This window comes from Symphalangus syndactylus, chromosome 2, assembly GCF_028878055.3.
Source record: "Symphalangus syndactylus isolate Jambi chromosome 2, NHGRI_mSymSyn1-v2.1_pri, whole genome shotgun sequence".
NCBI classification, from domain to species: Eukaryota; Metazoa; Chordata; class Mammalia; order Primates; family Hylobatidae; genus Symphalangus; species Symphalangus syndactylus.
Window position 1 is genome coordinate 95,242,516 of NC_072424.2, and position 24,054 is coordinate 95,266,569.

The 24,054-nt window shown below is 38.0% G+C and overlaps 1 protein-coding gene and 1 pseudogene across 3 annotated transcripts in view; one reads left to right on the forward strand and one right to left on the reverse strand.

Moving 5' to 3' along the window:
• ROS1 (ROS proto-oncogene 1, receptor tyrosine kinase) overlaps nt 1-7,313 on the reverse strand; it is a 145,824-nt gene extending 138,511 nt beyond the window's left edge. For all 3 annotated transcript variants that reach the window (XM_055262388.2, XM_055262401.2, XM_055262395.2), the window contains exon 1: nt 6,901-7,313. In XM_055262388.2, the coding sequence (XP_055118363.2) occupies nt 6,901-7,023 (123 nt within the window). In that variant the 5' untranslated portion in view covers nt 7,024-7,313. The remainder of the gene's footprint in view (nt 1-6,900) is intronic.
• A 7,112-nt stretch (nt 7,314-14,425) lies between these two features.
• On the forward strand, nt 14,426-15,343 carry LOC129463212 (ras-related protein Rap-1b-like; annotated as a pseudogene).
• The last annotated feature ends 8,711 nt before the right edge of the window (nt 15,344-24,054 follow it).

The window sequence follows — 24,054 nt, forward strand, 5'->3', positions numbered from 1 at the left end:
GCTGAGTGAAATGACCATCAAATGGTCTTGGGCAGGGTAGCCTCACAGTCAGGTCTAAGGGTTTCTAATGAGGCAGATTTTGTCAACACTCTTCCCTAATCTCCACTCACTCCCCATTCTTCTCCTCACAATTACAATAGCTAACATTTACTGAATTATTACTATGTTCCAGGCACTCTTATAGGTGTTTTACACTAAATCTCATTGAATCATCTCAGCAACCCTATAAGGTAGCTGCTATAATTAACCTCATTTTACAGCTGGGGCACAGGGAAGTTTACTAAATTACCTGGATTAGGATTTGAAGGGGGCAGAGTGATCGACTCCAGAACCCGTGCTCTTAACCGGATGCCTTCCATAATCTCCACCAAAATCACATTTTTCATTTTGAACATTAGTGAGGGGTGACAGCATGCTGGCAGTCCTCACAGCCCTCACTTGCTCTTGGCACCTCCTCTGCCTGGGCTCCCACTTTGGTGGCACTTGAGGAGCCCTTCAGCCCACCGCTGCACTGTGGAAGACCCTTTCTGGGCTGGCCAAGGCGGGAGCCGGCTCCCTCAGCTTGCAGGGAGGTGGGGAGGGAGAGGCGCGAGCAGGAACCGGGGCTGCGCATGGCGCTTGCGGGCTGGCTGGAGTTCCGTGTGGGCGTGGGCTTGGCGGCCGCCCCCGCCCACTCGGAGCAGCCAGCAGGCCCTGCCGGCTCCGGGCAATGAGGGGCTTAGCACCCAGGCCAGCGGCTGTGGAGGGTGTACTGGGTCCCCCAGCAGTGCCAGCCCACCGGCACTGCGCTTGATTTCTCACCGGGCCTTAGCTGTCTTCCCACGGGGCAGGGCTCGGGACCTGCAGCCCGCCATGCCTGAGCCTCCCACCCCCTCCATGGGCTCCTGTGCGGCTGAGCCTCCCCTACGAGCGCCCCCCCTTGCTCCACAGCGCCCAGTCCCATCAACCACCCAAGGGCTGAGGAGTGCGAGCGCACAGCGCAGGACTGGCAGGCAGCTCCACCTGCAGCCCCGTGCAGGATCCACTGGGTGAATCCAGCTGGGCTCCTGAGTCTGGTGGAGATGTGGAGAACCTTTATGTCTAGCTCAGGGATTGTAAACACACCAATCAGCACCCTGTGTCTAGCTCGATGTTTGTGGATGCACCAATTGACACTCTGTGTCTGGCTGCTCTGGTCGGGCCTTGGAGAACCTTTGTGTGGATACTCTGTATCTAACTGATCTGATGGGGACGTGGAGGACTTTTATGTCTAGCTCAGGGATGGTAAATGCACCAATCAGCACCCTGTCAAAACAGACCACTGGGCTCTACCAATCAGCAGGACGTGGGTGGGGCCAGATAAGAGAATAAAAGCAGACTCCCCGAGCCAGCAGTGGCAACCCGCTCGGGTTTCCTTCCACGGCTGGAAGCTTTGTTCTTTCGCTCTTTGCAATAAATCTTGCTACTGCTCACTCTTTGGGTTCACGCTGCTTTTATGAGCGGTAACACTCACTGCGAAGGTCTGCAGCTTCACTCCTGAAACCAGCGAGACCACGAGTTCACCGGGAGGAACGAACAACTCCAGACACGCCGCCTTAAGAGCTGTAATACTCACCGTGAAGGTCTGCAGCTTCACTCCTGAGCCAGCGAGACCACGAACCCACCAGAAGGAAGAAACTCCGAACACATCTGAACATCAGAAGGAACGAACAACTCCAGACGCGCCACCTTAAGAGCTGTTAACACTCACCGCGAGGGTCCGCGGCTTCATTCTTGAAGTCAGTAAGACCAAGAACCCACCAATTCTGGACACATTAGGATCCCCACTGGTTTGCCTTAGCTCCAACTACTCCAATTATTTGCTTCCAATAGTCAAATTCAGTACCAGATCTCAAACTTTCTTAACCTAATACCCACTTCTTGACATAAGCTTTTCTGTTCTGCCCACCTGAGCCAGAACTAATCTCATTCTTTGCTTCCTACCCTAATAAATGGAACAGAGCAGAATGATCTGTAATTTAATTCCACATGATATTTGCTCCCAATGTGATATTCTCAAAGTTATCTATGGTCATATCCAGGACATAAGTAGGATAATACTTAATTCATAAGCTTCTATGAAGATTCAATTAAATGCATTAATTTTTATAGCTCAGTGCAGGCACTTAGAAATGTATTAGTAGTATTATGTCCCAACTTGCTATTAACAGCCTTTTGCATACATATCTTTGGGTAGTTAAGCAATAATATCCTCAGATAAATTTGACGTATAAGATTAGAGGTATATTTTCTCTTTCAATTTTGAGATTTAATAACCCATTCTTTTCTAGAAATTTATCCATTTACATCCAACCAACAATTCATGAAAATGGCAGTTTACCCGTACTTTTTCCAACTATAAATGTTTTTATCTTTGCCAATTTGATAGAAGAAAAATTGATAATTTATTTTTATTCTGCAATTCTGTGGTTGCTGTGAGGTTGAATATCTATCACATGCTTTTTAGCCATTTTTTATAATATATATTATATATTATATTGGAATATATATTATATATTATATTGGACTATATATAGGAATATATATTGGAATTATATATATTGGAATGTATACATAGGAAATATATATATTATGTTGGAATATATATATATAGGAAATAAATATATATATTTCCAATACCTTTTGGGGTACAAGTGGTTTTTGGTTACATGGATAAATTATATAGTAGTGAAGTCTGAGACCTTAGTGTGCCTGTCACCCAAGTAGTATACATTGTACACAACATGTAGTTTTTCATCCCTCACTCCTCTCCTTCCCTCCCCCTTCTGAGTCTCCAAAGTCCATTATAACACTCTGTATGCTTTTGTGTACCCATAGCTTAGCTACCACTTATAAGTGAGAACATACAGCATTTGGTTTTCTATTCCTGGCCAAATAATGGCCTCCATAGAATAATGGCCTCCAGCTCCATCCAACTTGCTGCAAAGACATTATTTCATTCCTTTTTATGGCTGAGTAGTATTCCATGGTGTATATATATCACATTTTTTTATCCACTCATCAGTTGATGGACACTTATGCTTCTTTTTTGAAGTGGCTGTTTATATTCTAAACTCATCTTACATGCTTTTATGTGTATCAGGGATTTTTTCTTTAAAAACATTATTTATTGTGTGTAATACTTTTTTTCCACTTTTTGGCTTTGCTGTTACTGTATTCTGTTGTCATAACAGTTTAAGTTTCTAAGTAGTCAAATTTATTGATAATTTCTTTTTAGGGAGTCTAAATTTTTTAATTAGGCTTCTTAAGGCACTTCTACTTCAAGATTACAGAAACAGTTACCCTAATTTCTTCTAATATTTTTATGAAGTAAACACTTGCTTTGTTTCGTTTATTTGTCTGTTTGTATTTAAGTAAACCTTTCTGTTTTTGTTTCTTAGAAACAGAATCACCCAGGCTGGAGAACAGTGGTGTGATCACAGCTGACTGCATCCTCGACCTCCCTGCTCAATCAATCCTCCCACCTCAGCCTCCTAAGCAGCTGGGACTACAGGTGCATGCCACCATGCCCAGGTAATTTTTGTATTTGTTGTAGAGACAGGAGTCTCACCATGTTGCCCAGGCTGATCTCAAACTCCTGGGCTGAAGGGATCTGTCCGCCTCAGCCTCCCATAGTGCTGGAAATACAGGCATGAGCCATTGCATTTAACCAAAAGTCATACCTTTTTACAAAATATATCCTGAAATTTATTTGAATCTGGTAGTTATGTAGGAATTTTTTATGCTAAATGGATAGCAACTCATTGGTTTGAATTGTCATCTTTTTTTTTCACATTCCTTTATGTACATGGTTTTATTTCTTGATTGTATTCTGTTTTACTCACAGGTTTATTCCTGTAGCAATAAAAACTATGCTAATTTGTGAATATTTTATAAAATTTCTGAATTATGATCTTATTATTTTGTTTTAATGTTATATATTGATATACAGGACACGTTTTCATGTCTGTCCATTAATTTTTTAAAAATCTTCCAAATCCTATTATTTCTAATAGTCTTTCAGTTGATTTTCAGTTTATTTCTTTGGAAGTTGAGATACAAATCAAAAATAAATATATTCTCATCACCCTCTAATATTATAAAAGCACATCATGTTTGTAATAGCCTTTAACTGTCTAGTGATAGAAACCTTGATATCTCAGTATTTGATAACTTACTTTAGGGCATTGATTACATAATTTACTTCTTTTGTATTCCCAACTGCATCCACCACAGAGCTGAATATACATAGATACCTAGAAAAATTTATTGAATGCAATTGGTATTCCAGTCAATAAATTGATATTGAACGAAATTTATTGAATGGAATTGATACTCCTGAGCCCTTCTCAATGTTAGTTCCTCAGTTGTTGTGATTTGTTAATTCAAAAAAAAAGGGGGTTGTGATGTAATTCAGGAATGGAAAACCAAACATCATATGTTCTCACTGATAAGTGGGAGCTAAACTATGAGAATGCAAAGGCATAAGAATGATACAATGGGCTTTGGGGACTTAGGGGAAAGAGTGGGAGCAGGGTGAGGGATAAAAGACTACAAATATGGTGTAGTGTATACATGGCTGATGGGTGCACCAAAATCTCACAGATCACCACTAAAGAATTTACTCATGTAACCAAATAGCACCTGTTCCCCCAAATAACTTATGGAAACATTATAAAAGGGTTTTGTTGCTAAAGAAGATGGGAAAATTATGATTAAACAAAGCCTTTAATATGTTAGTGTGCCCTGTGAATCCACAAAAAGAGGGCATAGCAAAATACACTTCCACAAATTATTCAACCATGAATTCTTTTTTTTTTCTCATAAAGGATCTCACAATACTAGTGTTCTCAAGAGCATAATTTGTTGTTTTCTGCAGCACATGGCATCTAGAATTCAAAAAAACTTTTCGGTTAATACTTTCAACTAGTACATGCAGATCTCTGTTAACGAAGATAAAAGTAATGTAAAATACCAATGCTCAAGCATAGAACTATGCTTTGTGCAATTTGGCCCACAATTCTAACATTTTATTTTTGGACAAGACATTCTTGTGGTTGTCTTTTTTTTTAAGAAAACATGTCTCAATATCAAGAATTACCCAATAAAATTATAGATGACCTTCAGAGTAAATGCCCATGTTTTTAAAAATGATACAGAAAATATAATAAACTTGAGCACTTTGTATATCCTCTCCTGTGAACCATGGTTACATTCAATTCTACATTCACTTCACTTTTGTCCCTCCAGGCCCTATGTGGGAACATGTAGTACTTTCACTGGTCAAATTGGCAGACCGTGTCTCTCTTGCTGTTGCCACATATCAGCTGTGCCTTTCTCTGTAGGTGGTGAACGGAAGGCAACTCAACAAAGGAACAAACTGTCTATTCCTCCTGCCAAACCCTGAAAGCAAAGAGCCCACACAAAAAGATAAGAATAAATAAAACTACAGTAAAATAAAATGGAGACTGCAATATTGGAAACAACTAAAATCAGTTTCAGTAGCAGGGAAATTAACAAATAAATTATGGTGGTACATTCATATAATGGAATACTCTAAAGATATTAAAGATTCTGTTTCTAAAAAAATTTCAGGGTCTAGGGGAAAACTCACAATACAATGTAATGAAAAAGCTGGATGCATAGCTGGATGTAAATTATAGATATATATGTACACATATATATGAGGAAATATACTAAAAGAAAATGCAATCAAAAGGTTACTAGGGCTAGAATTAGAAGTTTTTTATTCTTCTCTAGTTCTTTATGTTATAAATATTTTTAGTTAAAACGTATATTCTTATTATAATTAGAAAAAAAGTCTTTTTTAGAACATTTAGTTTTCCGTTTAGTAGTTGAAACATTTAGTAGTTCCATTCTTCCATTTTTAAGTTTCGGTTACAAATATAAAAAACTAAAGCATGCAATTCTATATTAAAGGCAATGAAGTCTTTGGCAAAGATTTATATAAAATACTAAACTTTTAAAAAATGCTACTAACCATGGTAAACCTAAGTAATGTTTTAAACTATAGTTTAAATCAAAAGTGTATAAGCACAAGTTTTTTAATCTGCCACAGAATTCTATCTCCAATACTTTAGCATAATATAATGAACACTATATTTAGTACTTGTATTATGTTTAAAAGTATGGCTATAGGTAGGGTCATATGCAAACTATCATGATATTTTATTTGTCTTTAGACAGTAAGAGTGCATTTTTCTCAGTCTATAGAGTATTTGGTTTTTAAAGTTAATTCAGTGGCTGTTTTAAGTACAACGAAATTACAACTGAAAAGAGATGGTACAATAGTTAGAGAAGGGATGACACCCAGAAATGAGAATGAAAGCATGAATTTCCATATTAAAAAGCTCACTAAAATTATAAATGCACAAACAGAAATAAAGAAATGTACAAATAATTATTGCTTTAAAATATAATATTATTTTACATGGCATCTGTATCTGCTTCCTTTTTCATCCAGCTCCCTACACAGCTGGAATTAGCAGGCATTATCCTGTGGCCAAACAGATTTCAGGTTTCAAGACAACTACTAATGACTTTGTAATAAATAAGTTTAAATAGAAAGTTTTTAAGTATGCAAAATTGGCAAAATTGATTCCATTTAAACCTCCTTTACCCAGTCCTCTAGCCCAAAAAATATATGACCACGTACCCTAAAGAAATAAAATAGCCTGCTTTATCTTCTGCAATTATAAGGGCTCCTAACTTACCTAAGAAAAAATAATCTATCTTGCCTCGTTGCCACCACTTCTCATAAGAAAACTCCTCATAAAGAGAAAACAATTCTATCAGTTATAACAAGCTGAATTCTACACGTTCCAGTTCTTGCAAAGACAAATATTAGATTGTGAGACTTACCAGATTAGTTACACACGACTTTAGGCAGCTATTTAAAACTGTACACTGCACCACAGAAATCCATAGGCAGCCAAGAGTTGCAAAATGGACAAGTTTCGGAATAAGACAGTAAACGTTCTTCATCACTTCACCAATGGCAGATTTTTAGATGGCCGGTCTAATTTTCTCCATTTTGCTATATGAATTATTTGGGCTTCATCACTTCAACTGGAGGAGTAGCTGATGGATTTTGTTTTGTTTGTTTTGCTATATTAGGATATACTTGCCTTTTGAAATAATACTTGGCCTTTTTCATTTAGACCTTTGAATCCTTGAAAGCTTGTAACAGTTCCATAAGAGCTATTTCATAACAGCTTCCTTTTACTCCCACAAAGAAAGTCACCCACTGACTAAAGGTTAGTTCTTAGAAGAGCACTTCACATGGAAATTAAAGAAAACGAATTGTATTTCAGCAAGGGTGTGACACATGCATAGTCTGAAACTGGAATATTTCAGTGGGTCGTCCACCACGTTACTTCTCTAAGCTCTTTTCCGCCTGCAGGGAACTGGGATTTGACCACGTATGCTTTAGCAAACAGTAGCACTATTATAATAAAGAATTATTGGAAAAATAGAGGCACCCAAATCAAGCAATGCAACTGAGAGAGAAAACAGAACTCAGAAGCCAAATACATATTTTTAAATTTAAGAGCAAACAAAGCTGAAATTAATAGACAAATACCCTGAGAGAGAGTTAAAAACAAGGAAGTTGGTTAGAGCACTCTCAGAACTTTACTACATATTAACTAAAATACTGCCTTATCAGGTCTATCGAGACAGCCGAAACTAGTTACCAGAAACCTAAGATATGTTCAAGTGTCTGCCTTGAGACGGAAACATTGTACAAGCTTCCTTCCTGCCTTCCTGCCTGTCTTCCCTCCTCTCTCTCTCTCTCTCTTTCTTTCTTTGAGATCGAATCTCGCTCTGTCGTCCAGGCTAGAGTGCAGTGGCGTGATCCCAGCTCACTGCAACCTCCGCCTCCCAGGTTCAAGCAATTCTCCTGCCTCAGCCTCCCGAGTAGCTGGGGCTACAGGCGCCCGCCACCACGCCCAGCTAATTTTTGTATTTTTAGTAGAGACGGGGTTTCACCATGTTGCCCAGAATGGTCTCCATCTCTTGACATCGTGATCCGCCCACCTCAGCCTCCCAAAGTGCTAGGATTACAGGCGTGAGCCACTGTGGTACAACCGGCCAACCTCCTTGTTTTCTTAAATAAATTATACTAAATGTAACTTAACCTTTTCTTAATGATATAATGTTCTCACTATGAGTTACACATACATGAGATTTTGTTTTGAGCTGAACGTCTTTTTGATTGGATTTTTGTTTGTTTTTTAATTTTTGTGGGTACGTAGTAGGTGTATGTATTTATGGGGTACAGGAGATGTTTTGAAACAGACATGCGATGTGAAATGAGCACATCATGAAGAATGGGGTGTCCATCCCCTCAAGCATTTATCCACTGAGTTGCAAACAATCCAAGTACGCTCTAAGTCATTTTAACATGTACAGTTATTATTGACAATAGTCACCCTGTTGTGCTATCAAATAGTAGGTCTTATTTATTCTTTCTACATTTTTTGTACGCATTAACTGTCCCCATCTCCCATTCCCCACCCCACCCACCACTACCCTTCCCAGCCTCTGGCAACAATCCTTATACTCTCTTTGTCCATGAATTCAATTGTTTTGATTTTTAGATCCCATAAATAAGTGAAAACATGCAATGTTTGCCTTTCTGTGCCTAGTTGAATTCACTTAACATAATAATCTCCAGTTCCATCCATGTTGTTGGACATGACTGAATATGGCTGAATAGTTCTCCATTGTGTATATGTACCACATTTTCTTTACCCATTCATCTGTTGATGCATACTTAGGTTGCTTCCAAATTTTAGCTATCGTAAACAGTGCTGCAATAAACATTCGCATGCAGATATTTCTTTGATACACTGATTTTCTTTCTTTTAGGCATATACCCAGCAGTAGAATTCTAGATCATATGGTAGCTCAATTTTTAGTTTTTTGAGGAACCTCCAAACTGTTCTCCATAGTGGTTGTATTGATTTATATTCTCATCAAAAATATGCAAGGGTTTCCTTTTCTCCACATTGCCACCAGCATTTGTTATAGCCTGTCTTTTGGACATAAGCCATTTTAACTGGGTAAGATGATAACCCATTGTAGTTTTGATTTGCATTTTTCTGATGATTAATGATGTTAAACACCTTTTCATATGCCTGTTTGTCATTCGTATGTCTTTTGAGAAATGTCTATTCAAATCTTTTGCCTATCCTTTGATTGGATCATTTGATTTTTTCCTATAGAGTTGTTTGAGCTCCTTATTTATTCTGGTTATTAATCCCTTGTCTGGTGGGTAGTTTGCAAATATTTTCTCCCATTCTGTGGGTTTTCTCTTTACTTTGTTAATTGTATCCTTTGCTGTACAGAAGATTTTTAACTTGATGTGATCTCGTTTGTCCATTTTTGCTTTAGTTGCCTGTGCTTGTTGGGTATTGCTCAAGAAATTTTTGCCCCAACCGATGTCCTGGAGATTTCCCCAATGTTTTTTGTAGTAGTTTCATGGTTTGAGGTTTTAGATTTAAGTCTTTAGTCCATTTTGATTTGAATTTTGTATATGGAGAGAGATAGGGGTCTAGTTTTATTCCTTTATATATGGATATCCAGTTTTCCCCACACCATTTATTGAAAAGACTGTCTTTTCCCCAGTGTATGTTCTTGGCATCTTTGTCAAAAATGAGTTTACTGTAGGTGTGTGAATTTGTTTCTGGGTTCCCTAGTCTGTTTCACTGATCTATGTGTCTATTTTTATGCCAGTAGTATGCTGTTTTGGTTACTATAGCTCTGTAGTATAATTTGAACTCAAGTAATGTAATTCCTCCAGTTTTGTTCTTTTGCTTAGGATAGCTTTGGCTATTCTTGGTCTCTTGTAGTTCAATATAAATCTTAGGATTGTCTTTTCTATTTCTGTGAAGAATGTCATTGGTATTTTTATAGGGATTGCATTGAATCTGTAGATTGCTTTGGGGAGTATGGACATTTTAACAATATTGACTTTTCCAATTAATGAACATGGAATGTTTTTCCATTTTTAGTGTGTCCTGATCAATGTCTTTAATCAATGTTTTATAGTTTTCATTACAGAGATCTTTCACTTCTTTGGTTAATTCCTAGATACTTAATTTATTTGTAGCTATTGTAAATGGAATTACTTTCTTGATTTCTTTTTCAGATTGTTCACTCTTGACATATAGAAATGCTACTATTGAATTACTAAATTTGTTTATCAGTTCTGCTAGTTTTCTTGTGGAGTCTTCAGGTTTCTCAGCATGTAAGATATGTCAACTGCAAACAAGGATAATTTGACTTCCTCCTTTACAATTTGGATGCCCTCAATATCTTTCTCTTATCTGATTCCTCTAGCTGGGATGTCCAGTATTGTTGTGTCCGGAATTGGTGAGTTCTTGGTCTCACTGACTTCAAGAATGAAGCTGCGGACCCTCGCGGTGAGTGTTACAGTTCTTAAAGGCGGCGTGTCTGGAGTTTGTTCCTTCTGATGTTCAGATGTGTTCGGAGTTTCTTCCTTCTGGTGGGTTCGTGGTCTTGCTGGCTCAGGAGTGAAGCTGCAGACCTTCGCAGTGAGTGTTACAGCTCTTAAGACAGCGCGTCTGGAGTTGTTCGTTCCTCCCGGTGGGCTCGTGGTCTCGCTGGCTTCAGGAGTGAAGCTGCAGACCTTCGCAGTGAGTGTTACCGCTCATAAAAGCAGTGTGAACCCAAAGAGTGAGCAGTAGCAAGATTTACTGCAAAGAGCGAAAGATCAAAGCTTCCACGGTGTGGAAGGGGACCCGAGCGGGTTGCCACTGCTGGCTCAGGGAGTCTGCTTTTATTTTCTTATCTGGCCCCACCCACATCCTGCTGATTGGTAGAGCCAAGTGGTCTGTTTTGACGGGGCGCTGATTGGTATGTTTACAATCCCCGAGCTAGACATAAAGGTTCTCCACGTCCCCATCAGATCAGTTAGATACAGAGTATCCACACAAAGGTTCTCCAAGGCCCCACCAGAGTAGCTAGATACAGAGTGTCGATTGGTGCATTCACAAACCCTGAGCTAGACACAGGGTGCGGATTGGTGTGTTTACAAACCTTGAGCTAGATACAGAGTGCCGATTGGTGTATTTACAATACCTGAGCTAGACATAAAGGTTCTCCAAAGCCCCACCAGACTCAGGAGCCCAGCTGGCTTCACCCAGTGGATCCCGCACTGGGGCTGCAGGCGCAGCTGCCCGCCAGTCCCGTGCCATGCGCTCGCACTCCTCAGCCTTTGGGTGATCAATGTGACTGGGCGCTGTGGAGCAGGGGGCAGTGCTCACTGGGGAGGCTCGGGCTGCACAGGAGCCCACGGAGGTGGGGGAATGCTCAGGCATGGCGGGCTGCAGTCCCGAGGCCTGCCCCGCAGGAAGGCAGCTAAGGCCCCGCGAGAAATCAAGCACAGCACCGGTGGGCTGGCACTGCTGGGGGACCCAGTACACCCTCCACAGCCGCTGGCCCGGGTGCTAAGTCCTTCATTGCCCGGGGCTGGCAGGGCCAGCCGGCTGCTCTGAGTGCAGGGCCCGCCATGCCCATGCCCACTCAGAACTCCAGCTGGCCCGCAAGCACCGCGCAGCTCCGGTTCCCGCTCATGCCTCTCCCTCCACCCCTCCCTGCAAGCTGAGGGAGCTGGCTCTGGCCTTGGCCAGCCCAGAAAGGGGCTCCCATAGTGCAGCAGTGGGCTGAGGGGCTCCTCAAGTGCCACCAAAGTGGGAGCCCAGGCAGAGGAGGCGCTGAGAGCAAGCGAGGGCTGTGAGGACTGCCAGCACACTGTCACCTCTCACTGTGTTGAATAACGGTGGTGAAGTGGGCATCTTTGTCATGTTCCAGACCTTAGAGGAAAGGCTTTCAGTTTTTCCCCATTCAGTATAATACTAGCTGTGGGTAGGTTATATATGGCTTTTATTATGTTGAGGTATGTTGCTTCTATCCCCGGTTTTTTTCTTAAGGTTTTTATCATAAAGAGATGTTGACTTTTACCAAATGCTTTTTCAGCATCAATTAAAATGGTCATATGCTTTTGATCCTTCATTCTTTTGATATGATGTAGCACACTGATTGATTTGTATATGTTGAATCATCCTTCTATCCCAGGGATAAATCCCACTTGGTCATGATGAATGATCTTTCTAATGTAATGTATCTTTCTAATGTATTGTTCAATTCAATTTCCTAGTATTTAGTTGTGGACTTTTGCATCAATATTTATCGAAGATTGGCCTGTAGTTTTCTTTTTTGGTGTGTCTTTATCTGGTTTTAGTCTCAGTCTGAGTTTGGAAGTATTCCCTCCTGCTCTGTTTTTCAGAATAATTTGAGTAGGATTGGTATTAGTTTTTCTTTAAATGTTTGCTAGAATTCAGCAGTGAAGCTATTAGGTCTCAGGCTTTTCTTCACTGGGAGACTTTTATTACAGCTTCAATCTCATTACTTGTTATTGGTCTGCTCAGGTTTTGGATTTCTTCTTGGTTCAATCTTGGCAGGTTATATGTATCTAGGAACTTGTCCATTGCTTCTATATGTTTCCATTTATTAGCATATAGTTGCTCATAGTAGCCACTAATGATCCTTTGAATACCGCAGTTACCAGTTGTAATGTCTCCTTTTTCATTTCTGATTTTATTTATTTTGATCTTCTTTCTTTTTTTCATAAACTGGCTAAAGGTTTGTCCATTTTGTTTAACTTTTCAAAAAAAAAAACTTTGTTTCATTTTTTTTTGTTTTTTCCATTTTGTTCTGCTCTGATCTTTATTATTTCCTTTCTTCTACTAATTCTGGGTTTGGTTTGTTCTTGCTTTTCTAGTTCTTTAAAATGCATCATTAGATTGTCATTTGAAGTTTTTCCTTTTTTATTTTGATGTAGATACTTAGAGCTATAAAATTCTCTCTTACTATTGCTTTTGCTGTATCCCATAGATTTTGGTATATTGTGTTTTCATTATCATTTGTTTCAAGAAATTTTTCAATTTCCTTCTTAATTTCTTCATTGGCTCACTGATCATTCAGGAGCATATTGTTTAAGTTCTATGTATTTGAATAGTTTCCAAAATTTCTCTTGTTGTTAATTTCTAGTTTTATTTTTGTCAGAGAAGATGCTTGATATTATCTCAATTTTTTTAATGTTTTAAGATTCGTTTTGTGACCTAATATCTGGCCTATCCTTAAGAATGATTCATGTGCTGAGGAAAATAATGTGTATTCTGGCTGGGCACGGTGGCTCACGCCTGTAATCCCAGCACTTTGGGAGGCCGAGGCGGGTGGATCACGAGGTCAGGAGATTGAGACCATCCTGGCTAACATGGTGAAACCCCATCTCTACTAAAAATACAAAAACATAGCTGGGCATGGTGGTGGGTGCCTGTAGTCCCAGCTACTCGGGAGGCTGAGGCAGGAGAATGGTGTGAACCCGGGAGGCGGAGCTTGCAGTGAGCCGAGATTGCACCACTGCACTCCAGCCTGAGCGACACAGTGAGACTCTGTCTCAAAAAAAAAAAAAAAAAAAAAAAGTGTATTCTGCAGCCCTTGGATGAAATGTTCTGTAAATATCTATTAGATCCATTTGATCTATATTGCAGATTAAGTCTGATGTTTCTTTGTTGATTTTCCGTCTGAATGATCTGTCCAATGCTGAAAGTGGGGTGTGTAAGTCTCCTGCTATTATTGTGTTAGAGTGTCTCTCTCTCCGTAGCTCTAATAATATTTCTTTTATATATGTGGGTGCTCCAGTGTTAAAATTGTTGTATCCTCTTGCTGAGTTGACCCCCTTTATCATTATATAGTGACCTACTTCTCTTCTTACTGCTTTTGTCTTGAATTCTATTTTGTCTGATATAAGTATAGCTACTCCTGCTTTTGGCATGGAATATTTCTTTACAATCCTTTATTTTCCATCTCTGTGTATCTTTATAGGTGAAGTGTGTTTCTTGTAGGGAGAGGATCAACTGGTTTTTTTTTTCCATCCATTCAGCCAGGCTATGTCTTTTGATTGGAGAGTTTAGCCCATTGACATTTAAGGTTATTATGGACAAGTAAGGACTTACACCTGTCATTTTGTTCTTTTCTTATTGTTTTTTGGTCTTCCTTCTTTCTTTCATTCTTGTCTTCCTCTAGTGAAGATTATTTTCTCTGGTGATATGATTTAGTTTCTTGTTTTTATTTTTTTGTGCATTCATTCTATGTTTTTTAATGTGAGGTTACCATCACGCTTGCAAATATGATTTTAAAACTCATTATTCAGGCATATAAATCAGGCAGAGTGGCAGTAGCAGAGGCAAGACCACCATAGCACCAGGAGTAGCAACTCAGAAAAAGCACAGAGCAACACTGACTTCAGAGACCTGGTGACAGCATGAGAGGTACTAGGTTTTAAAAAATTTGTATCATGCTTGAATATAAATTAGTCATTCTTGGCTCAGGAGCTGTTGGAAATTCTGCTTTGACTGTACAATTTGTACAAAGAATTTTGTTGAAAAACATGATCCTATAATAAAGATATTACAGAAAGCAAGTTGAAATAGATGCACAACTCTGTATGCTTGACATATTGGATACTGCAGGAAGAGAACAATTTACAGCAATAAAGGATTTGTACATAAAAATGGACAAGGCTTTGTATTAGCATATACCATCCCAGCACAGTCCACATTTTATGATTTACAAGATCTGAGAGAACAGATTCTTTAAGTTAAAGACACTGATATTTCCCAATGTTTGTTGGTAATAAGTGTGACTTGGAAGATAAAAGAGTTACAGGGAAGGAACAAGGTCAAAATCCAGCAAGACAATGGAACAACTGTGCATTCTCAGAATCTTCTGCAAAATAAAAAATAAATCTTAATAAGGCCAGGCATGGTGGCTCATGCCCGTAATCTCAGCATTTTGGGAGGCCAAGGAGGGTGGATCACCTGAGGTCAGGAGTTTGAGACTAGCCAGGCCAACATGATGAAACCCTGTTTCTACTAAAAATACAAAATTAGCCAGGCGTGGTGGCACATGCCTATAATCCTAGCTACTCTGGAGACTGAGGCAGGAGAATCACTTGAACCCAGGAGGCAGAGGTTGCAGTGAGCTGAGATCACGCCATAGTTTTCCAGCCTGGGCAAAAAGAGTGAAACTCCGTCTCAAAAAAAAAAAAAAAAAAAAAAAAAAAAGTTAATGAGACTTTTATGACCTAGTGTGGCAATTAACAGAAAAACTCTAGTGCCTGGGAAGGCTTGCAAAAAGTCGTCATGTCAGCTGCTTTAATATACTAAACGCACTGTAGCTCTGAGCCAGGTCTGAAGAATGTTGCCCAATTCAACAGTGCCTGAGCAATTCCAACTTTGTTAAACCTACCAACGGCTTAAGTGGACTCTCCTGTGGTGATACCCTTTAAGAGACAGATGAAAGATACCATATCAGTTTGCACATTCTAATAACTTTCCAGTATCACAAGATTTTTATGTATCTAATAGTCCTAGAGTATGCAGCTGGTAAAACCAGAGGCTACATCCAGTATTACTGCTAAGAGACATTCTTCATCCACCAATGTTGTACATGTATGAAAATGGTGTACTGTATACTTGAACAAACCCCATGCATTGTATTGGAGAGTACAATAACGCAAATTGTAAAAGCATCACTATTTTAGCATAATAAAAGAAAGTCCAAAGAGATCCTATACAGACTACTCCAGATACTTTTGTTTTGTTGGTACTTGTAGCTTATCATAATTTTTTTAAAAAAATTCAAGATCATTATCATTGTACAAAATATGCATTTTGATTAACAGCTGTATAGTTTTTTTAATTTTTTAAAGAGAAACTATGAAGCAGTGATCTTGTCTTTAAAATATAATAGTCCTTTCAGTATAATATCTTATTTTGAAGATGTTGCCTTTAATATCTATTGGGAAAGAAATGTCCAGACTTTTCAAATCTCTTATTATATTTTTCCTTTTTCGTTTACATAGGAAAAATGTTTATAGTTGTGGGTACAGTAAGAGTCTACAACAAGAAGTAGATATTTTCAAATAATTTTTTTTTTTTTTTGAGACGGAGTCTCGCTCTGTCGCCCAGGCTGGAGTGCAATGGTACTATCTCAGCTCACCACAGCCTCCACCTCCGTGGTTCAAGCAATTATCCTACCTCAGCCTCCTGAGTAGCTGGGATTACAGGCATGCGCCACCACACCCAGCTAATTTTGTATTTTTAGTAGAGACAGGATTTCTCCATTTTGGCCAGGCTGATCTCGAACTCCCAACCTCAGGTGATCCGCCCACCTTGGCCTCCCAAAGTGCTGGGATTACAGTGGTGAGCCACTGCGCCTGGCCAGCTTACATATTTTTATGCATGACCATGCAAGATAAAGATTGCCTGTATAGTAAGCCACCATTGGGGTAGAGGGTCATAGTTTATAGGCAACTGGTGGTCTCCTCAAGGAAGAAAGGAAAAGATTTACTGACTACCTACTCATTATGGTTGAATTTTGTACCATGAGCATTAGAGATTCAAAAATAAATTGAAAAATAACAATTTTAAAAATATTCTGCACTACAATTTGAAACATAAGACTTAAAAAGCCTCTTAATTTATCTCAAGCTAGAATAAGATATTCTAAATAAATCACAAAAGTTCACACCAAGCAAGCTCCTCTGAAGTGTCTGAACAAAATTTTAGGTGAAAGTATTGAGATGTTGTCCTAACAAACAAGACTAAAACTTCTGCACAATCCCTCATAATAAATCAAATTTTCCAAAGGATCAATTCTACAATTAAGAGATTACATTCTGAAACAATGGCCTTTTTCATAAACTGCATCAGTGAGGTAGCTTTATGAAAGAGCAAATTGTTAAAATGGTTCCCATCATCTAATTCTAATCTTGCTTCCTTGGGATGAGCATTACAACTGGTTAGCAACAGAATCGATTTTATGTCATCAGATACATTTATGAATTCTGATATTATATGCATTGAAAATATAAAGCGTATATCCTCAGACTCAGTTGTATGCAAGAAATATCACAGGACCCAAGGGAAGTTAAATTGTACAGTCATAAAAAAGAGTCCCGAATATGGACCCACTGCCTTTTTACCATTAGGCTAGAGAGAAGCCATGTCAACATTCAAGAACTAAGAATTTTACATGCAAGAAAATTCTTACTCAAGCACACACTTCTGCCATCATTTCTCTCTTTTTTTAATTGACACAATTTATAGGGTACATAGTGATGTTTCTTATACATAATGTGTAGTGATCAGATCAGGGTAATTAACATATTCATCATCTCAAACACTTATCATTTCTTTGTGTTGGGAACATTCAAAATCCTGCTTCTAGCTATTTGAAACTATGTAATATATTGTTGTAAACTATAGTCATCTTACAATGGTATAGAACACTAGAACTTATTCCTCCTATCTAGTTGTAATTTAGTATTCTTTAACAAATCTCTCTCTATCCCTCTGTTCTCCCTACCTTCCCACTCTCTCATATCTTTCTTTCTACTTTTTGCTTCTATTACATCAACTTTTTTTAACTCACTTCCACATGTAAGTGAGAACATACAGTGTGTAGCTTTCTGTTCCTGGCTTATTTCACTTAACCTAATGTCCTCTAATTCCATCCATGTTGCTGCAAATGACAGAATTTCATTCTTTTTATGGTGGAATAGTACTCCATTGTGTATATATGCCACATCCACTTTACCTATTTATCTGTTGTTGGATACCTAGGTTGATTTCATATCTTGGCTATTGTGAATAGTGCTGCAATAAACATGTGGGTGAAGATGTCTCTTTAATATACTGATGTTCTTCCTTTGGATAAATGTCCAATAGTGAGATTTCTGGATCATATGGTAGTAGTTCCATTTGTAGTTTTTTTTAAGAACCTCCAAACTGTTTTCCATGGTGACTTTACTAGTTTACATTCCCACCAATTGTGTATAAGAGTTCTCTCCACATCCTCGCCAGCCATTGTTATTTTTTGTCTTTTTCATAATAGCCATCCTACCTGGAGTGACATGATATCTCACTGTGGTTTTTATTTGCATTTCCCTAATGATTAATGATATTGAGCATTTTTTCATATATTTGTTGGCCATTTGTATGTCTTCTGTGAAATGTGTTCTCAGATCATTTGCCCATTTTCTAAATCAAATTGTTTGATTTTTTGCTGTGGAGATGTTTGAGTTTCTTGTATATTCTGAATATTAGTTCCCCATCAGATGAATAGTCTGCAAATGTTTTCTCCCATTCTGTAGGTTATTTTTTCACTTGTTGATTGTTTTCTTTGCTGTGCAGAAGGTTTTTAGTTGATATGACCCCATTTGTTTGCTTTTGTTGCTTGTGCTTTTGGGCTCTTATTCATAGAGTGTTTTTTTAAAACCAATGTCCTGAAGTATTTCTCCTACATTTTATGTTAGTAATTTTATAGTTTGGGGTCTTACATTTAGGTCTTTGATTCATTTTGAGTTGATTTTTGTATAGAGTGAGATGTGTATGTCTAGTTTTATTCTTCTACATATTAATATCTAGTTTTCATACATATATGTATGTACTTTCATACATACATATATGTACTTCATACATATATGAAGTGATTTTGGGGATCTCTATTTTGTTCCACTGGTCTATGTGTCTGTTTTTATGCCAGTACAATGCTGTTTTGGTTACTAGAGCTTTGTAGTATATTTTGAAGTCTGGTGGTGTGAGGCCTTCAGCTTTGTTCTTTTTGCTTAGGATTTTCTTAGCTATTTGGGGGTCTTTTGTGGTGCCATACAAGTTTTAGGATTGTTTTTCCTAATTTCTATAAAAAATGACATTGATATTTTGATATGGATTGTATTGAATGCAGATTGCTTTGGATAGTATGGTCATTTTAACAATATTCTTCCAACCATGAGCGTGGGATGTCTTTTTATTTGTGTACCTTCTTCAATTTCTTTCATCGGTGTTTTGTAGTTTTCCTTGTAAATGTATTTCACCCCACTGGTTAAATTTGTTGCTAGGTATTCTTTTGTAGCTATTGTAAATGAGATTGCCTTCTTGATTTCCTTTTCAGCTAGTTCTTTGTTAATGTATAGAAATGTTACCAATTTTTGTATATTGATTTTGTATCCTGCCACTTTACCAAATGTGTTTATCAGTTCCAAGAGTTTTGTGGTAGTGTTTAGGTTTTACTATGTATAAGATCATGTCATCTACAAACAGGGACAATTTGACTTCCTCCTTTCCAATTTGGATGCCCTTTATTTCTTTCTCTTGCCCAATTGCTCTGGCTTACCATCATGTCTTACTGCAGTATCAGGCCCACTACAAGCCTGGTCATGGTCTACCATAGGTTGAATCTTGAAATCGGCCAAAACACAGATACACTGAATATCACCAGAGCAATAAGTATTTCTCTCATGGAATATTTTGTGATATTAATCAATGATATCACAAGATATCCCACCTGATATTGTCCTCATTTAAGTTCCTTACACCCAGTGTATCTCATCTTTATGCCTTGGGGAAGAGGTGATGCCATAGAGTGCAAAGAACAAAAATATTAAATAATTAGTATTTGAGTTTTAAAAGCCAATGTCCCAGCCTAGAATAACAGAATCTGAAAACAGATAATAAGTTTAGTTTCTGGTCTGCAATTTGTTAATGCTATATAATTTTTTTGGGTTTTTTTTGTTTTTTTTTTTTTTTTTGAGACGGAGTCTCGCTCTGTCGCCCAGGCTGGAGTGCAGTGGCGCCATCTCGGCTCACTGCAAGTTCCGCCTCCCAGGTTCATGCCATTCTACTGCCTCAGCCTCCCAAGTAGCTGGGATTACAGGCGCCCGCCACCATGCCCGACTAATTTTTTGTATTTTTTAGTAGAGACGGGGTTTCACTGTGTTAGCCAGGATGCTCTCGATCTCCTGACCTCATGATCCACCCGCCTCGGCCTCCCAAAGTGCTGGGATTACAGGCATGAGCCACTGCGCCCAGCCTAATTTTTAAATTAAAATGTTATTTTAGGGTAGGAACTTGGTTGTTGAAATGCAAAAGTGGACTATTTGACATTCTCATTCTCTGCATTCCATCCCTGAGGCTTGAAGATGACAATGAGATCAATCACAGCATGCCTTTTGCATGACATGATGAAAAATAAAATCACATTGTAAAAGGCATAATTTAGGGTCTTTTTTTTTTTTTACTGTCCTCAAATATTTAATTCTGAGTGCTCAGGGGATGTTTTTATCATCGTCATTGTTGTTATTATTATTCAGAACATTTTTCCCTGCTACTTTCAAGTCTAGAGCTTTTTCAGAAGCCTAAAGTTCTAAAAGGCTGGATTTTAAGTGGTTGCTCTTTCTTTGAATGAGTATATTTAATAGTCATTAAAAATCAGTCTCTGGGAGGTTGAGGTAGGAGAATCACTTGAGCCCAGGAGGTGAAGGGTGCAGTGAGCACTCCAGCTTACGTGACAGAGTGAGAACTTGTTTAAAAAAAAAAATTAGTTTCATGAAGAATTTTTAATGACTTGAGGAAATTAACGCTATGATATTAGGTAGAAAGAAGTGCAGTCATAAGCCACCTAATGATGTTCCAGTCAATGACGGACCAGACATATGGAGGTGGTCCCACTGGCTGTAATAGAGGTGAAAAGTTCTTATTGCCTAGTGACGTTGTAGCTGTCATAACATTGTAGTGCAAAGTATTACTCATGTGTTTGTGGTGATGCTGGTGTAAATAAACCTACTGCACTGCTAGTTGCATAAAAGTATTACATATACAATTATGTACAGTACATAATACTTGATAATGATAATAAAGAACTATGTACTGGTTTATGTATTTACTAAACTATACTTTATTATTTTAGAGTATGCTCCTTCTACTTATTAAAAAAAAAAAAAAAAAGGTTAACTATAAAACGGCTTTAGGTAGGTCCTTAGGCAGAAGGTATTCCAGAAGAAGGCCTTGTTAAAAGAGATGGCCGCTTCATGTGTGTTATTACCACTGAAAACTTTTCAATGGGACAAGATCTGGAGGTGGAAGACAGAGATATTGATGATCCTGATTCTGTGTAAGCCTAGGCTAATGCGTTTGTGTTCTAGTTTTTAGCAAGAAAGTTTTAAAAGTAAAAAATAAAAATTAAAAAAATTAAATAGAAGGAAGCTAATAGAATAAGGATATAAATAAAGAAAATATTTCTGGACAACTGTACAATGTGTGTGTTTTATGCTGCGTTATTACAAGAGTCAAAACTTTTTTTAAGTTTTTATGGTAAGCTAAGGTTAATTTATTATTGAAGAAAGAAAAATATTTTTATAAACTTAGTGCAGCTGAAGTATACAGTATTTATAAAGTCTATAGTAGTGTACAATAACATCCTTTGCCTTCGTATTCACTCACCACTCACTCACTGAATTACCTAGATCCACTTTCAGTCCTGCAAGCTCCATTCGTGGTTAAGTGCCCTGTACAGGTGTACCATTTTTTATCTTGTATGCCATATATTACTATACCTTTTCTAAGTTTAAATATATTTAGATGCACAAATACTTATCATCGTGTTACAATTGCCTACATCATCCAATATAGTAACATGCTATACAGGTTTGTGGCCTAGAAGCAATAGGCTATACCATATAGCCTAGGCATGTAGTTGGCTATACCATCTAAGTTTGTGAAGGTACACTCTATGATGTTCACACAAAATTGCCTAACAATGCATTTCTTAGAATGTACTTCATCATTGAGTGATGAATAACTGTATATAAAACCATATATTTTTATGATGATGATCTCATCTATGTAAATAAAGTAGAAAAAATTGTTAGAAATATACCAAAATATTTTTCTCTGAGTGGTTTAAAAAATGAAAACTTCTGTGTCTTCACACATTTCCCTAGTTTATATATTTTCTGCAAGACAAATGCTACAATAAAAGCAGTAGTTTTATTACTTCCAGTATCATATTTACAGATTTGTTTATACAAATTTCATGAAATCTTTTGTCTGTTCCCCGATTCCCAGCACGCATAGACCCCAGCTTCTCTCAAGTGACACCTCCAACAGGTAGTTCATCTGTGCCCCCAGGTTTGGGCTCTCATTGCTGCCATGGGTCAGAATTTAAGGCACCTTCACTCCATAGATGAAGATTGTATTGGGTCAATTTTGCTCAATTTCTCATTTTAGCCTTGTGACTCGTTTCCAACTGTTGAGTCTCTGGCCAGAGTCAGGGTTCCATAAACTTCTGTTAGACACATCTATATTTGTATCTTCACAAATAATCTGCATACTTATGACTGGTTCTCATTCATTGGCTACTAGCTGAATTTTCTGCATCAGAACCACTAGTCTCCAAGAATATTACTTGTGCCTCATGCACTGATATGCCTATGGTTTATCTCGACCCTGCTATCCATAGATTCAGTGCAACCTACCACCGCTCCTTCTAGAGATCCATTGCCTTCTTAACTCCTCTTCTTAACAAAAGCATTGCCTTTTATTTAATTATCCCAAGTATTTGCATTTTTGAGCCTTTTAAATTTAATAGTAGACTAAAAGACATTGTGTGTCTTAATGGAAGCTATTTCTAGAAATTGAGCCCAGATATTGGATGACCCTCTAAACATTTTACCTAAAGGTAGCCCTGAAGTGAAAACTGCTTTAGTGGTAAAGGTAAGAGATTTTCAAAAGCAAAGCCAGGCTTCTGAGCCTTTTATTTATCTCCCAGGCTCCAGAGATACAGGAGCCAAAGTTGAAATAGGGTTTTCACTGTTTTTCTTCCTCGTGAATACCCCCAACCATGTTCTCTATGCAGTTTCTCCACTCCCAGTATACTGAGGCCCATGAATCCTACAGGATACCATTGCAGCACCAGTCACTGTGCAGACTACCCACCTTAATATTTAATAATAGGCTTAGATTCCTAGAGTCACTGGCACATCTCTTGTTCTCTTCCTATAATCTAGTTTCTAATCTTTCTCTTCAATTTTTAACCTTCTACAGCTGCACTGTCCAGTAGGGTAGCCACTAGTCGCATGTGGCAACTAAGCATTTGACAGGTAGCTAGTACGAATTGGGACATCCTGTAAGTGTAAGCTGTCTCAATTGTTAATATTGATTACATATTTGATGATATTTTGATATAGTGGGTTAAATAAAATATTATTAATTTTAATTAATTTATGTTGTATTGGGTTATTCTCAGAATACATGAGATCTACTGCCTATATTTCAAAGGAGTTACTAAAACAGAGATCTAAGACTGAGTAGGTCTTGGTTAGTATGCTAAGCTTTGGTTTTTGGGGAACTAAAATTGTCCCTATGAGCTTGAATTGGGGCTTTCTTATTTACCTAAAAACATATCATTAGGTCAATCAGTTTAATCAGGCTATTCTTCCCTGATCACTAGAATTCTGAAAAGTTAATCCTAACTAAATCACTTTAATATGTGTGAAAAACTAGACTTCAATTGTCCTTTCTAATCATGAAGACCACTCTGTTGACAGGATTATTGAGCACTGTGTCTTTGAATCTTCTCCCTGGGAGAACCCTGACAGTAGAAGAGCATTAAGAGTTAAGTGGAGGTGATGCCCATCTCTGGATGCGGGCTTTGAGTTTTGAGCTTTGAGCTTTGCAGGAGCTCAAATTTTCTTCGTATCTCCAGTTTTGGTTTTAAATTCATGCAAACTTAGGATTTTACTCTATAACATTTTTTAACATAGAAATCAATTAAAAATTAACACTGGATCCACCAACTTCCAGACTTCTTTAAGTGAGCTCAGGTTTGTGTTAAGACATTTTCAGTTTGTTATTTTAATTCTTAGTCAAGAACTTCTCAATTGATATACCATAACAGAAGCAAGAAGAATATAAAATGTTAACAACCAAAGATGAAGCCTAACACCTTGGATGTTGTAGATGTTCCAAAAATGTTCATGGATGATGAATATAACTATCAAATGAGAAAAGTTTTAATGTCAAAAATATCCCCAAAAAAGTCTATTTTTCTGGGAGTTTATTTCACTAACAAATGCAGGATGTG